This window comes from Lontra canadensis, unplaced genomic scaffold (genome assembly GCF_010015895.1).
Source record: "Lontra canadensis isolate GAN:19392208 unplaced genomic scaffold, GSC_riverotter_1.0 scaffold4, whole genome shotgun sequence".
In the NCBI taxonomy this organism is placed as follows: domain Eukaryota; kingdom Metazoa; phylum Chordata; class Mammalia; order Carnivora; family Mustelidae; genus Lontra; species Lontra canadensis.
The window spans coordinates 54,762,791-54,779,952 of record NW_022630998.1 but is presented as its reverse complement, the minus strand read 5'-3'; the positions used below and the strand labels follow the sequence as shown (position 1 = coordinate 54,779,952).

Below are 17,162 nucleotides of genomic sequence, written 5' to 3'. Positions count from 1 at the left end.
ATTGAATAGCATCCAACATAATTTATTCAGGAAGGGATCTTGAAGGGGCACTAAAACCATTAGGTAAAAAGAATGGAAACAGGAAGTTCCCAAGGTGCCAAAATATCACTCCACAGATTTCTCACTGCAAAAGAAAAAAATGTATCTTAGCTCTGGAGAGTTCCAGAAATACTCAAAATCTATCTTTAAATTGGTAAGTTCTGAGTGTTCGGTTTTTTTTGTTTTTTTTTTTTTTACATAGCGTTACAACAAAAACTCTGGAAGTGATTTCAAAAATACATACCTTAAAAAAAAAATATATATATATATATATACATACACATACACCTTTATAATGGAAAGTTCTGAAAGTGATCAAAATGTATCCCTAAAATATAGTTTTGGAAAATGCCAAATCTAGTATCATTAAGAGTGGGACAAACTCATATTATGTACCTCTTAGTACAACACAATATGAAATAATGTTTAATCGAAATTTCATCAAGTTTCTAGACCACTGTCCAATAGAAATAAAATGCAAGCCACAGATGCAATTTAAATTTCGTGTTCTTAAAAGGTAAAAAAGGATGAAGTTAATTTTAATTATTTTAACATAATTTATTCAAAGCATTATTTCAGCATGTAATCAATAGAAGAGAGTATTATTACTGAGATATTTTACATTCTCTCTGTTACACTAAGTCTTTGAAACTGAAAGCATGTTCTACACTTTCAAACAGCACACCTCAACTCAGACTCACCATCTCTCAAGTGCTCTAGACCCATGTGGTTAGTGGCTAAACTACTGCACAGCTCTAGACTGAACCCCTGGATAAGGACAATGAGGGACAGAAGAACAAATGACGGCTTAGTCCTCCAGAGTGAAAATGCAGGAAGTACTCCCCTATCACACTCCTAAGCCCTTAGGAGCACAGATCATGTCCTTGCCTGTTGTTTTGCTTTCTGGAAGTAAGATGAGGGGTTCCCACCTTGTAACCAATCAGGCTGTAAGCCTAACAGTGGGCAATGAGAAAACTTAATTGATCCTGCAAGTCTTGGGTGGCATCTGAGTATTTTCCAATAGAGAGATGAAGTTATGTCCAAAGACAGCAAAGACAGGAAACCGTGTAACCAAATTCCAGCTAACACTGAGACCCTACCAGAGCCAGGCACGTTGATCTCTACCAAGTAATCATTAGAACAACTAAATGAATGACTTTCTCAAGATAGAAAGAGATGGACACGATGACCACAAACTAGAGACGACACAAACTGATACTACCTCATCCCCACACCAAAAATCTGCAGTGACTCTGCAGACAAATCAACTTCAAATTTCATCCTGGAATCCGAGAATCTTTGTAAGGCCTGATTTACTTGACCTGCTTCCAGTTATCCCCTCCTTTCTCCCAGATCAGCATTCCATTCCTGGCATTATCTCCCCAAACAAGCGCACACCTGTTTTCACTTCCAAGCCCGATCCACACTGACTTCTAAGAGTTGGGAAGGTAGACCGCTCTGCTTCAACTGTTACTCCAGTCCTAACAATCCTCTGGGCTCTGCCTCATCTCCTCCCTCTGCTCCTTATCAACTTCTCCCTCCCTCAGAGCCCTGACAACACAGGCCTTGGTCAAACACATTCCTGTTTTGCATGTATGCATTCTTTGTTTAGTAAGTGGGTTGCTGGTGGTTCAGTCCGTTAGGTGTCTGATGCTTGAGCTCAGCTCGGGTCTTGATCTCGGGGTCTGGGTTCAAGCCCTATGTTGGGCTCCACACAGGGCATGGAGTGTACTTAAAAAAAAAAAACAAAAACATGGGATGCCTGGGTGGCTCAGTTTGTTAAGCCACTGCCTTCGGCTCAGGTCATGATCCCAGAGTCCTGGGATAAAGTCCCGCATCGGGCTCCTTGCTTGGGGTGGGGTGGGGGTGGGGGGGTCTGCTTCTCTCTCTGCGTCTGCCTGCTTGTGAGCTTGTGCTCACTCACTCTCTCTCTCTCTCTCTCTCTCTGACAAATAAATAAATAAATAAATAAACCAAACCAAAAACAAAAAACCTTTTTTTTAAAGTGTGTTGCAATGAACCGGAAGTATGGAGACCAGGGCTCTAGTTTAGCTCTGCCAAGAGTACACAGCATCTTCAGCAAGGCCGCTTCTTATCTCTGCTTCTTCAGGTGGCCTCTATGCAATTCCATCAGCACCCCAGCTACATGTCCTCAGCTCAGAGCCTTTATACCTGCTCTACCCTCTGCCCCAAATGCCTTTTTGCCCAGATTATAGGCTAACAAAATTACGTGTTCTTTTACCCTCTGACCTACAAGGCTACTGCTAGAAATTTACTCTTAAGATACAGGGGTCCCTGGCTGGCTCAGTCGTGGGAGCAACTGACTCTTGATCTCAGGGTTGTGACTTCAAGCCCATGTTGGGTGTAGAGATTACTTTAAAATAAAATCTTAAAAAAAAAAAAAAGAGAGACGCCACAAATATAAAACCACATACTCATGAAGTTACGCACTACATAATCCTATACTAAGTCTATAAAATAGCAAAAGCTCAGAAACAATCCAACTGCCCATCCATAGGAGACTAGTTGAATAAATTGTGGTACACTTTTACAACAGTATGACACAAAGCAGGGAGAAAAGAGACAGAAGGGGGAAGGGAGGAAAAGAAGGAGGAGAAGGAAAGATCTCTATACACTAAGGTGAAAAAATATCCAAGCTATGTTAACTTTAAAAAACAATGTGTAAAGTAATTATATATAACGTGCTACTTTTTGTATGAGAAAAAAGAGAAAGTACATACACAGAAAGGACAAACTGATGGGTGTCAGAAGGCAGAGGGTGGAGCGATGGACAAATGGGTGAAGGGGAGCAAGAGATACAGGCTTCCGGTTATGGAACAAGTCACAGGGATGAAAGGTACAGCACAGGGAACATAGTCAGTGGGCCTGTAATAGCGTTGTATGGTGACTGACAGTAGCTACACTTGTGAGCACAGTGTAACATACAGACTTGCTCAATCATATGTTGTACCTCTAAAACTAGTGTTACATTGTATGTCAACTATACTTGAGTTTTTAAAAAGTACATATATATATTTGCTTATATTGGGGAAAAAAAACCACAGGAAAGAAACTAATGAGAATGTTTGCTATAGAGCAGGGAAGGGAATATGGTGCAGGAAAGTAAAAATTCTCTAGATGGATCAAGTTTTGACTTTTGAACTGTGTATTTTACTTATTCAAAAAGACCTGAACTTTACTTAGTAGATCTGTTGTTAATACTACTCCTGGATTGATTATTCTGAAGTAACCAATAGACCAAATGAGTACATTTATTGAGATTACAGCATGTATGAAAAAAACAAAAAAGAATCCCATTGGTCCACAGTGATTTGAAAACAATGATGAAAGAAAAAAATTGAGAGCAAAAGGGAAACCTCTTCTTTACAGAACTAGATCTAATAAATGTAAAAGAAATGACAAAATTAAGAAATCACCTTCTTATAACTACCAATGTAATAATAAATGGCAGAAAGATGATGAACGAAGGCTGCATTTCATAAAAGTTTATAGGTAAACAGGATATTCACAATAAGTCTCAAAATAATTACCTTATTAATTATAAAAGGGAAAAAGTACCTTCCCAATGGGGAAATCTGAAGATACTACTTTAACCAGTGATGGGAACACACTAACAATATATCAGTATCTCAATCCTGATGTGTTACAATGGGAAACACCACCCACGTAGCCAGGCTTGCCAAGAACTTTAAATCAGAACCTAATAATGAGAAAATAGACAAATCCAGATTGTGAGGCAAACTACTAACAAATGCCATGGAGTCTTCAAAAATGTTACTGTCAGGAAATATCAAAAAAAGAAAAGAAAGCTGAGAAATTGTCTTAATGTGAAGAAGGCAAGAGACATGACCACAAAATGTAATGCTTGATCTTTGATTAGATCCTAAAGAGTTAAAAAAAAGAATAATGAGTTATTGGGGAAATTTTATTACTTCATTTTTACTAGGAAAGCTTGTTACCTAATATTACTGCATCATGTTAAATTTCTTGAGCAAAATATGTATATACACACACAAACAGGTATAGTGATTATACAGGAGAATCTCCTAGATCTTAGGAATTACATTCTAAAGTATTAAAAGGTGAAGTGTCATGGTGTGTGCAATTTACTGTGAAATGGTTCAGAATTTTTTAAAAGTAAATTCTAAATGTAAAATGACACCAGCGCAGAAATTGGTGAAATCCAAATGAAGCCTATAATTTAGTTAAAGTAAAATACCAATGTTAATTGTTTAGTTCTGACAAGTGACCCAAGGCTATATAAGAAGTCTGTTAGCATGGGGGAAACAGTGAAGGGGGTATACAAGAACTCTCTGTACAATAAATGCAACTTTTCTATAAATCTAAAAGTATTCCAAAATAAAAAGTTTATTTTAAAAAATGTGTAGAGAGATAAAGCAAAGGTGGCAAAAGTTAGCAACTGATAAATCTAGGTGATAGGTATATGGATGCTTATTGGCCAATTCTTCTAACTTTTCCACAGGTTTAAAATTTGTCAAAATGTTAAAATAAAATAAAGCTACAGAAAGTTAAAAGTAAAAGGATAGAGAAAGATATTCCACATGAAAACTAACCAAAAGAAAACTGATATTGTATTAGTATTATAGCCTTTAGGCAAAAACATTTCTAAAAATAGAGGAACACTTCCCAACTAGAAAAAGTTCAATTTACCAGGAAGGTAACAGAATTTAAATTTATATGTACCTAATAAAACAGCATTAAACTGTATAAAACAAAAAGCTGTCTGAACTATAAGAATAAGTAAATCCATGATCTTGGGAGATTTTAGTAGACCTCTCAAAAACAAAGCAAGAAAACAAAATAAAACAGTAGGATACAGATTTGAACAGTTCAGTCTACAACTATGACCTAAAGGACATATACAGAACATTACAACAACAGAATAAACATTCTTTTCAGATTCACATAGAACATGTATAAAAAGTTAGCTTAAGTAAAAAAAAAAAGATCTGACAGTATGTTAATTGAATTTAAATAAAAAAAATTTTTAAGAAGATGTCAGTTTAAAAAAAGCGTATATGAAAACTGTATACTGACTGGGACACAAGCTTGTCTTTATGGGAGGAGGCACAAGGTAGGCTTCTGAGGTGCTGGCATTGTGCTGTTCTTTGACCGAATGGCAATTACATAGGTTTTGCTCTGTTAGTAAATTGTTTTGTTGCTGCTAATACTTTTGTTAGTCTAATTTTTTATATTTTTTTTATGTTTTGAGTTTATATATTTCTTGTTACTCACTTTTTGTGTGTGTACGTATCTCACAACTGAAGAAGAATTAAAATCCCTTAGGAAGATACCAATCTCCTATCAATGCAATAAGCCCAACGCTGCCTGTTTTTCCTTCAGCAATTCATCAAACTGCTGTTTCTTCAGCTGAGCACCAGATGAAGCAATGGGCTTATGCTTATAGGCTTCCTTGTACAAAATTTATGTATCTTTAAACACAAGAAACATATTCAGCCCAGCAAGGGATACCAATGAACTGAGCCTGCAAGAACAGAGGATCTATAAATCCCAACTCACATTTAATCCAAAGCAGCAGAGAGGTTCATAGGCTCATCTAATAAATAGGCATAATCATTCACAATATTAAAATTATTTTCCATCCTTGTTTTTCGTTTTTTTTTTTTTTTTGCCACACACATATAGTTTAATTTACCAGAGTTAAACATAAGTGAGTTTGTATTTAGGCACTAGTAAAGATTATCTGATTTAGGGAATAACTAAGGCAGAGGGAGCAGCAGAAGAATCTAGAGGGCAAGCAACAAATGGTGGCCCCATGGAAACCAACACAGAAGACATGACTATAGCTTATAATAATCTTAAGCCAATATATCCTGGGTTTACTAATTTATTATCATCATTATTATTATTAATCAGTAACACCTACTGAAGACTTACCCCTTGCCAGGTACTATGTTATATATATGATTTCCCTAGAATGTTTCACCTAAACATCTCGTGGTAAGCCTAGAAAGTAGATAGAGACATTATTACTTCCATTTTACAGATGAAGAAACGGAGGTTGAGTAACTGGCCAAGATCACCTAAGTAGCAAGTGGAAGAAGTGGAAATCTAACCTAGCTAGTCTGACTTCAGAGCATGTACCCTTACCGGCTATGCTATGCTGTTGTCAGTCCTTATCAGATAAATGATGACTTGCACTTGACCTCTAAGGGATCTTTCAGTTCTAACATTAAATGACTTACTTCAATGAACCTATGATAAAGCATTCAGTGTGGCCCAGTAATGTCAAACTGTTACAAAATAAAGCTCAGTAAAATCTCTTGACCTAACCTGAAAATCAGAACTCAGGTTACTTACGGTTATCAGAATTGGTCTTTGCCCATATTGTCTTTTTTTTTTTTTTTTAAAGATTTGTTTGCTTGAGAGAGAGTGCAAGTGCACATGAGAGTGATGGGGAGAGACAGAGGGAGAGAATCTCAAGCAGACTTCCCTGTGAGCACAGGAGGCAATGCAGTCTCGATCTCACCACCCTGAGATCATGACCTGAGCCAAAATCAAAAGTCAGATCTTAACCTGAGCCACCCAGATGCCCCAGTCTTTGCCCATATTGAACCCTTAAAGAAATGGAAATGTTTTTCTCTAGTGTCAGTCAATACCTAATATTTTTCCTCATATGACGCATAATGGCACAGATAATATCAAAAGACATTCCAGAGGGAGTGAAACAACAAATCTGCAATACAGTGAACGTGATCTTTAAACACAAGTGGACTTGAGACAAATCTGACAAATGCAGATTTCTGGGGGTAAAAATCCTCTTTTAAAATGCCTAAATTTAGCATAAATCATTATAAACTGCTTATAAACTATTGATGTTAGCCCTAAAAAAATATTATTGGTGGTTAATTGGATATATTAAATCTAAAAGGGGGCACCTGGGTGGCTCAGTGGGTTAAGCCTCTGCCTTTGGCTCAGGTCATGATCTCAGGGTCCTGGGATCAAGCCCCGCATCGGGCTCTCTGCTCATTGGGGAGCCTGCTTCCCCCTCTCTCTCTGCCTGCCTCTCTGCCTACCTGTTCTCTCTCTATCAGATAAATAAAAAAAAAAAAAATCTTAAAAAAAAAAGCTAAAAGAATTCTTATAAATGTAAGACCTATTTGTTCTTTATACAAAATACTTGTTATGCCAAAATATTCTCATGTATTTTCTTAAATCATCATGAGAGTTCTGTTCTTTAAAAAGTAAAACTAGCTGTCTAATTCAGTTTTTCTCTTTTTTTTTTTTTAAGATTTTTATTTGTTTATATGACAGAAAGAGATCACAAGTAGGTGGAGAAGCAGGCAGAGAGAGAGGAAGGAAGCAGGCTCCCTGCTGAGCAGAGAGCCCAATGTGGGGCTCGATCCCAGAACCCTGGGATCATGACCTGAGCCAAAGGCAGAGGCTTTAACCTACTGAGCCACCCAGGCGCCCCTCAGTTTTTTTTTAAAAAAGAAATACAACCAATTCCATAATGGTATAATATAAAAAGTTGTTAGATGATCCTTAGCCTTCATAAGTAGTATAAAGTACACCTGGGAAAGAAACACAGTGACATTTTTGTGTTAATCTGAAGATTAGAACTTCTGGGAAATACCACTGGTTGTAAAAAACAAAAACAAACCAAACCAAACAAAAAACTATGGTATAAACTACTTCTCTCAGAAGTCCCAAGAATGAAAAAAAAAAATTTTTTATTAGGTTCAGGAATCCAAGATGACCTGGTATAACTATGATTACAGAATCTGATGGTTAGAAATGAAGTCTATTAAAGTCCAGCCTACGGTCTTATATTCAATCTGTAGACACAGAATAGTCATGTCCCCAGAAACCAGGATGTATCTCCAATCTGCATGAGTTTAATGAACCAGATAGACAATTGTATCACCAATATCTGCCCCTAGCCCATTTTCAGTGAGATGAATTTTCTTGCTCATAAGGTCCACATGGAAAACAGCATGCTCAGAAATGGGGGTCTTCCCAGTGTGCTCTTTTCCCAGGACAGGAACTCGCCGAGGCCCCAATAGTGGATCATCAAATCTCATCAGCTTCACTTTAGAAAGGTCTATAGCAAAAAAAAAAAAAATGATCAATATGAGCATTTAATTACAGTCACTGCCTCAAACCCATGCCTGAGCCTGACAATTCAAGCTTTAAACACACTGGTTGTTTATTAAAGATATTTTCAGGAGATTATTAAATAAGGCTCAATCTCAGAAAGCAGAACTATAGCTAGCAAATCTTGTTCCTGTGGCTTCTACCCACATCAAAGATTCAGAGACAATGATTCTATATAACACATCACCTTGAATGATAAACCAAAAGGAAGGATTGAATATGTTTTTGAACACTATCCTATATGGTTTCTCAAATCACTTTTTATACACTTCAATTAACCACTTTTCAAAACATCAGTAAGTCTAAAACTTCCTTCTCTTTCTTATCTTGGTTCCTAGGATATATTAAAACTGCAAGAGTTGTAGCTCTTTTCAAAAGATACTTCTAGAGAAAGAATTACTACTTTAAGAAATAGCATTACCAGTTCCTTGTTTTGCTCCAAGGATGAAAAGTGTTTGTATTACCAAGCTGATGAGAGACAAGAAGACAGAGAAGGACGGGGGAAAGGGCAAAGCTTTCTGAGTTTTGAGCTTCTGGATGAGCTCCAACCCTGCCCTGCTTGAGATTTTCCTGATCTGCTCTTGTGCAAGCTGATAAGATGGCTCCTGGCAAAGAAAGCACTTGTCCCTTGAACAAATTTATGATCCGACAATCCTGCCAACAACTGAGCCTGAAAAAAATTTATTTATTTCAGCAATTCTGAGAAACCCTGACATCAAATGCTTTTATTTTATATGGTAGAAAAACATCGTAAATGACTACCAATGCTGATTCTGGGTTTAAATCTCATTCTGAGTGTGGCATGGCTAGTTATACTTAACCAGATCCGCAGAAATAGAAGTTATTTCCTGAATTAGTTCCCACCCCTTTCTAAAGCAGATTGCTAGGTGGTCCGTGAGCTACACTCCCTCATGCTGCCTTAAGAGTATAAAGCCTAGCATGAGGGGGTAAGAGATAAAAGCAGACATTAATGCAGCTGGTGGCTATGCCAGGAGTACAAGTTATCCAGGCATTATATTCTCTTTGGGAAACAAAGACCGAAAGATTGCAAGTTTAGCGTAGGGATATTGAGCTTAAGGAATAATTACTGAGACTACCAGGAAGGCAAACCCTGCTGAAGAGTCTTATTTCGGGGAGAGAATACAATTCATTTTAACAGCTATTACATTTCAACATGCACACTGGTGATACTAAATATTTTGCTATGGAAGCAGTGAGAAGTTCTGCCAGCAGATTTTATGCATGAGGCCTTTACTGCAGATCTGCACCCCCCCACCCCCCCCCCTCTCGCTCTCCTTCTCTCTCTCTCCCCCCCTCTTCCTCTCTGAAACAGACCTCTCTTATCATTCCCAGCAATTCTGAATCAAACTATTTCAAAGAAGACTTAATACTCAATCAGCCATCTAAGTGACAAAACATATTTGCTTTGATGTTTCACCATGTAGCTCATTACTGCCAATAATTCTTAGAGCTTTCTTAGTATTTTACTCTCTTTTCTTACTGCAGACCTCTCTCATCACTGAAAATGTAGAAATTTAAGACTGCAACTACACAAGAATTAAGGCACTTAGAGAAAAGATGAGAGTGACTGAAAGTCCCTAGGGATTGATACTGTGAAATGCAGCCTTTCACCTCCATGTTATCAGTTCATATGTGGCACAGGCTGGGAGTGATTTAAAGTCATTATCATCAAATAGTTGCTCAGTGGCCTTTGTGGAGAGAATGATGGTTTCACTCCAGTTCCTCCTGGACCTAGATCATAATCACCTTCAATGCAATTGGCACTAATTGGATGACTTACTGGCTATTGCAGCAAATAGACTGAGAAATACATTATTGAATTTCACTCTCTTCCCATCTCATACACTCAATATACTTAGCTCCCTTAGATATCAAAGCATCCTGAGGGCTTTGGAGAAGTCTCAAGGTTAGAGCTCTTCTACAGATACTTGAAGGAATATCAATTTCAAATCCCATCCTAACATTTCTATCCATTTTTGAAAATTCACAGCGGTTACGAACATCAAACTTAAAGTACTTTACGATAATATTATTCACAGCTGGTATGACAAAGGATGTAAGAATTATGCCAGAGGCGCAGTGAAAAAAGACAAGATACAGAAAACACACTTCAGTACAATTCCGAAGAACCTCATCGGTCCTGGATCTGAGCATATTTAAAAGGGAGGCAGTTGTAACATTACAAAATACAATTTCCAATCTAGGAAAACACCCTCTCACATGCTACAATTTCATGATAATCCTACCGAGTCCACGGAACCATCTATTTTCTTTAAAAGCCACTATAAGGGGCGCCTGGGTGGCTCAGAAGGTTAATAAGTCTCTGCCTTTGGCTCAGGTCATGATCTCAGGGTCCTGGGACTGAGCTCCACACTGGGCTCTCTGCTCGGCGGGGAGTCTGCTTCCCCCTCTCTCTCTGCCTACTTGTGATCTCTCTCTGTGTCAAATAAATAAATAAAATCTTTAAAGTAAATAAATAAATAAATAAAAGCCACCATAATGTTCTTCAAAGATAAGAGTTCTTCTTATTACAAAATCTTCTCAGGACCGAACACATGCAGTATAAAACAGCCAAATGAAAGGCCACAAAACGGCTTCCTGTACATTCATATTTCAAAGTTTTCAAGTTCTGCTTTCTGTGGCCTCTAAGTTCTAAGGATGGCATATGATATAGGTCTATGACAATGTGGATGAACCTTGACATTTTGCTAAGCAAAATAAGCCACGGATTCACTATTTCATGATTCTACTTATACAAGGTACTTAAAATAGTCAAATATAAAGAGAGAGAAAGTACAACATGCAGTGGCTACCAGGACTAGAGGAAGGGAGAATGGGGCGGTGTTATTTAATGGGCATAGGGTTTCAGTGTGGGATGGTGAATAACTGTGATGGCTGTACAACAATGTAAATGTACTTGACGCCAGTGTACTGTACCCTGAAGAAGGACTAAAATGGTTAATTTCACGTTATATGTCTTTTACCACAATTTAAAAAAATGTTTACGAATGAAAAATCCATAGCCCTAATATGCTGCTGCTACATAGAAAAACATAAGGGCATCCCTCCTGCTGACATGCCCGTCCCCCTTCTCCCTCCCAGGTCTAATTTCCAAGGTTTCATCCAAACAGTCATTTTCTCTATGATTCATTCCTGATCACCATAGCCGGAAATAATCTCACCTTTCTCTGTGCTATCAACTTTATCTGTATCTCCCTTACTGTACACAGCATCAGATACAGCATCTTAATGAATAAACAGTATTTTGGGGTGCCTGGGTGGCTCAGTGTGTTAAGCCGCTGCCATCGGCTCAGATCATGATCTCAGGGTCCTGGGATCAAGCCCCGCATTGGGCTCTCTGCTCAGCAGGGAGCCTGCTTCCCCCCACGCCCGGCCTGCCTCTCTGCCTACTTGTGATCTCTCTCTCTCTAATAAATAAATAAAATCTTTAAAAATAAAAAATAAAAGATAAACAAAACAGTATTTTGCAGCTCCCCAAGGCCTTAGTACTTACATAGGCGTCCCTACATATATACCGAAATATGCTATACTGAGAGTCTCTCAAGAAATGTCCACAGAAGATGCATGAATGACCTCAAGAGAGCAAAAATTACCTGTAGGATGAATTCCAAAGGGCTATATTCAATCTTCTGTTGATGTAATACTGCTGACCTGAATATAGTTCCATAAATTAGGTCACTGTCTTAGATTTCTAAATCTTTTCAGAAAATTTCTATACTGATAGAATATGACCCAATCAACTCATGATTGCCATCAAGAAGAAAGAGAGAATGCAAAACAGAGAATCTCAAGACTAATTTGTCTTTATAATTTGGAAGAAATATAATATAGAGATACACTAACTCCCTTCACACTCTGCTCAGCCACAGACCTGGCTGAGTGATTTAAAAAAAAAAAAAGAAGCTATATATTATTATATTAAATCAAATCATGGAAGATCTAGACTTAATCTTGATAAGAAATTAAGATTTATATATTTGAGCTGGAAGCACTTCTTTTTTGTTTTTAAAAGATTTTCTTTATTTATTTGACAGAGAGAGAGACAGCAAGAGAGGGAATACAGCAGGGGGAATGGGAGAGGGAGAAGCGGGCTCCCTGCTGAGCAGGGAGCCCGATTCAGGGCTCGATCCCAGGACCCTGGGATCACGACCTGAGCTGAAGGCAGATGTTTAACAACTGAGCCACCCAGGTGCCCCTGGAAGCACATTATTTAGAAGAAAGAATACAAGCTTTGGAGTCAAAAAGACCTGAATTTGAACTCCAGCTCCAGGATTTACTACCTGAATGAAATCTCCTAGTCATTTAGTCTTTCTGAGCTCCATGTCATCATCTGTAAAAGGGAATGATAAGGGGCGTCTGGGTGGCTCAGTGGGTTAAAGCCTCTGCTTTCAGCTCAGGTCATGATCCCAGGGTTCTGGGATCGAGTCCCGCTTCAGGCTCTCTGCTTTAGCAGGAAGCCTGCTTCCCCCACTCTCTCTCTCTCTGCCTACTTGTGATCTCTGTCTGTCAAAAAAATAAATAAAATCTTAAAAAAAAAAAAAAAAGGGAATGATAATACCCTCTGCATTCTAGGGCAGTTAAAGGATTAAATGGCTAATACATGGCAGACACTCAACAGTTTTTACTGTTTCTCTTCCTTCCCCAGGAACAGACCTAGTAGGCAGGTTAGTTTAAAATATTAAGTATATGTGTGCCTTCAGTATAAAAACTGCTAAGAGATAGGAATTGTTTGTTACAATTTGAAAGCTAGATGGAGACTTAGAAAAATATCTAATCCACCATCCTCATTTTACTGAAAGAGAGATCAGTTTAGAGTTTAAGAGACATGGCCAAATCACCAAGCTACACACCCACAATGTCCCAAAGAAAATATAGGCTTCCTGAGTCTGAGTCCAAAATTCTTTGCAGAACATGACACTGCTGTCCCTAAGCAGACCAGTTACTCTTCTTTCTCCCCTCTGCTTAGAGCTCATCGTATCCACAAACTACTGCCAAATGTGCATTTCAGGGAAACCATTTACCTTTGATTCCTCGGTCCATTTTCATTAAACGCCTGATGATAGAATCGCGGTTATCTCCTTGCCTGATTTCAATTTTGGTTGAGAAGTGGCCATTGGATGGCTGGGGATTCACTAGGGAAACTGCCACACCAGGCTAGGAAAATAAAGAGAAAATGACTGTTATACGAAATCAAACTTGAATACTGCTGAGGGAGAGAAAATCTCTGCTAAATTTTTAATGCCCAATGAAAAATTTAATTCCAGTATTCTAAAATCAAGACCAAGGGATACTCAAGTATAAAAGAAAAAAAATGTACAAAAACTCATGCTTACAACCAAATGCTAGATAAAAACAACTCTGAGTACATATATCAATACTAATGATGGAGAACAACATTATTTATATTTTCTCTTCTTCAACTCCCATCACTTACTGAATTTCTACTATGTACCAGGCACTGTACTAACCATTTTATAGACATTATTCCTACATCCTGCAAGGCAGCTCTTTAAAACCCCTTTCACAGATGAGAACCTGAGAACCAGAAACATTTAAAAAAGTACTTCAAGGTCACATAGTCAATAAGAGGCAGGGGCAGGATTAAACTCAGTTATATGAGGGGTGGGAGGGGAGGGATAAGGTGGCTGGGTTATGGACATTGGGGAGGGTATGTGCTATGGTGAGTGCTGTGAATTGTGTAAGTCTGATGATTCACAGACCTGTACCCATGAAGCAAATAATACATTATATGTTAATTAAAAAAAACCAAAACTTCGTTATATGTCATACTACGTCCTACATTATATAAGCTACATAGTAAAAGACCCTGCTCATTATTTTAAGTGGAAAAAGTCAACTAAGTCTTATGGAAGACTTGAAGACATAGTAGCTTAATAGAACATTTGAATATGTAGTTCAAAAGAAACATATCTGTGGGGCACCTCGGTGGCTCATCCAGTTAAGCACCTGGCTCTTGATTTCAACTCAGGTTGTGATCTCGGGGTCGTGGGATGGAGATCCAGGTCAGACTCTGTGCTCAGCGGAGAGTCCACTTCTCCCTCTCTGACCCTACCCCACTTACACATGCATGTATGCGCATACTCCCTAAAATAAATTAATCTTAAAAAAAAAAAAAAAGAAACACTTGTATAGGAAACTCTATTTCATGAACTTATCCATGAGTACATGCACTTTAAAAAGCCACCATATTCTAATGTAATGAGTATATTCATAACACAATGATAAATTCAGCAGATATTCATGACCATGATTACCTTATTCTTTAAAAATAGGCTTTTCCTCTTTGTTGCATTTTCAATTAAATATGGCAAAAGTAATAGGATACTTATAAGTCCTCCACTTCTCAAGAAAAGTAGGGCATTTTATGGAGTCTTATAATTGCACTACATTGGGCAACGGATTCTTTGAGACTAAATAAAGAGAATCTCCAAAAACTCCAAAACCTGTTTATCTTCACCAATACTGGCCAAAAAAATTAGGGGGGAAAAAAGTATTTCTAGTATAGTATAAGATGATTCATCAATCTGATTTATGCCAGGAGCCAAAAAGTCTTGAATAACATTATCAAACCAAGACTCATCTGAAGTATGAAAGCTCCTCTTCACTGTTTAAAAAAAAAGTCTTACATTTCATTCTATTTTTTAATAAAAGTCAGGTTTTGACATAAAAATAAACTCAAAATGGATTAAGGACCTAAATGTGAGACTTGAAACCATAAAAATCCTTGAAAAGAGTAGAAGCAGTAATTTCTCTGACATCAGATGTAACAATATTTTTCTAGGTATGTCTCCTGAGGCAAGGGAAACAAAAGCAAAAAGAAACTACTGGGTCTACATCAAAATAAAAAGCTACAGAGAGGGAAATGGTCAGCCAAACTAAAAGGCAACCTATGGAATGAGAGACAATATTTGCAAATGACATATCTGATAAAGAGTATCTAAAATAAAGAACTGATACGACTCAATAGAAATAATTACCACAATTAAAAACACAAATAATCCGATTAAAAATGGGCGGAAGACATGAATAGACATTTTTCCAAAGAAAATATCAAGATGGCCAACAGACACATGAAAAGATGCTCACCGTCACTTATCATCAGGGAAATGCAAATCAAAACCACAAAAAGAAACTATCTCACACCTGTGAGAATGGCTAAAATCAACAACAGAAGAAACAAGTACTGGTGAGGATATGGACAAAAAAGGAACCCTTGTGCACTGTTGGTGGGAATGCAAACTATTGCAGCCATTCTAGAAAACAGTACAGAAGTTCCTTTAAAAAAGTTTAAAATCAAATTACCATATGATCCAGTGATTCCACTACTGGATATTTACGCAAAGGAAATGAAAACACTAATTCCAAAGGATATACACACTTTTATGTTCTCTTAACTGTAGAGTACAAACTGATGGTTGCCAGAGGGGACATGGTGAGGGGATGGCTGAAAGAGGTGAAGGGGACTAAGAGTACATTTATCACGATGAGCCGTGAGTAATGTATAGCATTGTTGAATCGCTATACTGTATACCTGAAACTAATACAACGCTATGTATTGACTGCGCTGGAATTAAAATTCGAAAAGAAAAAACAGGCTAAAAAAATCAGGTTTTGACAATCATTATTTTTCTTTTTAAACCCACAAATAACATCCGATGCCACCTATAAGAGCAAAGTAAAGTGAGCAGAGTGCCAACCAGGGAAGAGTTCAAACCCAGCTTCATTCTAACAAATTATGTGGCCTAGACCAAAGCAATGACTTCATGTCTCTGCACCTCACTTCCTTCCATCTTTAAATGATGGGCGTGGATATAACATTTAAGGTCTCTTCTAGCTACAAAGTGCAATGATTCAGTGAGATTCTTTCAACTTACTTCTGTTCTAAAAACATTAAGTGGTTTCCCAGGACAGCAGTCTTCCCTGATTTTATCTTCTGCTTCGGAGGCAAATTTGACTTCTATGTGTTCTAGCTAAATAGAAGGAGGGAAAATGAAAGTCATTAGTATCACTTGATATGATTGAAATTAATCATCACCTCATTTCCCCAAAGAGCAAAACAAGGTTCTCCACTTAACACTAAATGGTCTACGCATTCTTCAGAAAGCCAGCCAAGCACAGGACAGGAGTGAGACAGCACTCTGAAACTCAGGATCAAATGCTCCCACAGCAAAACCTTGTTTGAAGAGCAAGAGACTCAATGGTTTAAATGTCCACCAAAAAATAAATTCTTTAATTAAAAGTTTTAAGAAAATGGTTTGTGCAATTTTATTACTTTCAATACAAACATAAAATGAAATCTTTAATTAATTAACATTGATCTTAAATGTCTCATAGTATTATTTACATTGCCATGTTTACCACTTTCTATAATGAAATCTGGTATCTATCGGTATAAGAGAAAATGAGAATTAGCATAAAAGGCTTCTGCTTGAATAAAGTTCAGAAATTTAGCATTTGAGGATAAAGGACTTCTGCTTAATTTTTTTTTTAATAAAAGACTTTCACTTGAATAAATGAAAAAACTCAGAAATGTAGCATATTGTATATGCCTGATTATAAGATGACGCTCAATATAAGGGGTCCCCATTGTCCCAGTTAAAAAATTAGAAAACTTTTTTAACCTCCAGGAGCATATATGAACATTTAGAAATATAAACAAAATAAGTATCTACCAATATCTAGTAATTTATTTAACTCATTTATAATTATATGATATAAAATGCTTATTTAGAAATAACTTTCTTCCATTACCATAGTTCATGGAACAACTTTATCCAAAATCTAAACCTGCATTTTTTAAGTTAAGTGTCTTGTTATTATAACAAGAACCAGGTTTTTTTAGTCCTTTAACAGTTTCCTAGGGCAAATTCTCTTTCCTTCTCCCCAAGCTGAGAGATAGC

At 37.3% G+C, this 17,162-nt stretch overlaps 1 protein-coding gene across 2 annotated transcripts in view; it reads right to left on the bottom strand.

Moving 5' to 3' along the window:
- Positions 1-7,758: 7,758 nt before the first annotated feature.
- Positions 7,759-17,162, bottom strand: part of LARS1 (leucyl-tRNA synthetase 1) — a 68,863-nt gene continuing 59,459 nt past the window's right edge. Inside the window, exons 30-32 of one of the 2 annotated variants that reach the window (XM_032850834.1) lie at positions 16,137-16,232; positions 13,263-13,395; positions 7,759-8,146 (exon numbers count right to left, since the gene is read on the bottom strand). In XM_032850834.1, coding sequence (XP_032706725.1) covers positions 7,941-8,146; positions 13,263-13,395; positions 16,137-16,232 — 435 coding nt within the window. In that variant the 3' untranslated portion in view covers positions 7,759-7,940. The remainder of the gene's footprint in view (positions 8,147-13,262; positions 13,396-16,136; positions 16,233-17,162) is intronic. The other variant, XM_032850841.1, reaches the window with a different exon arrangement.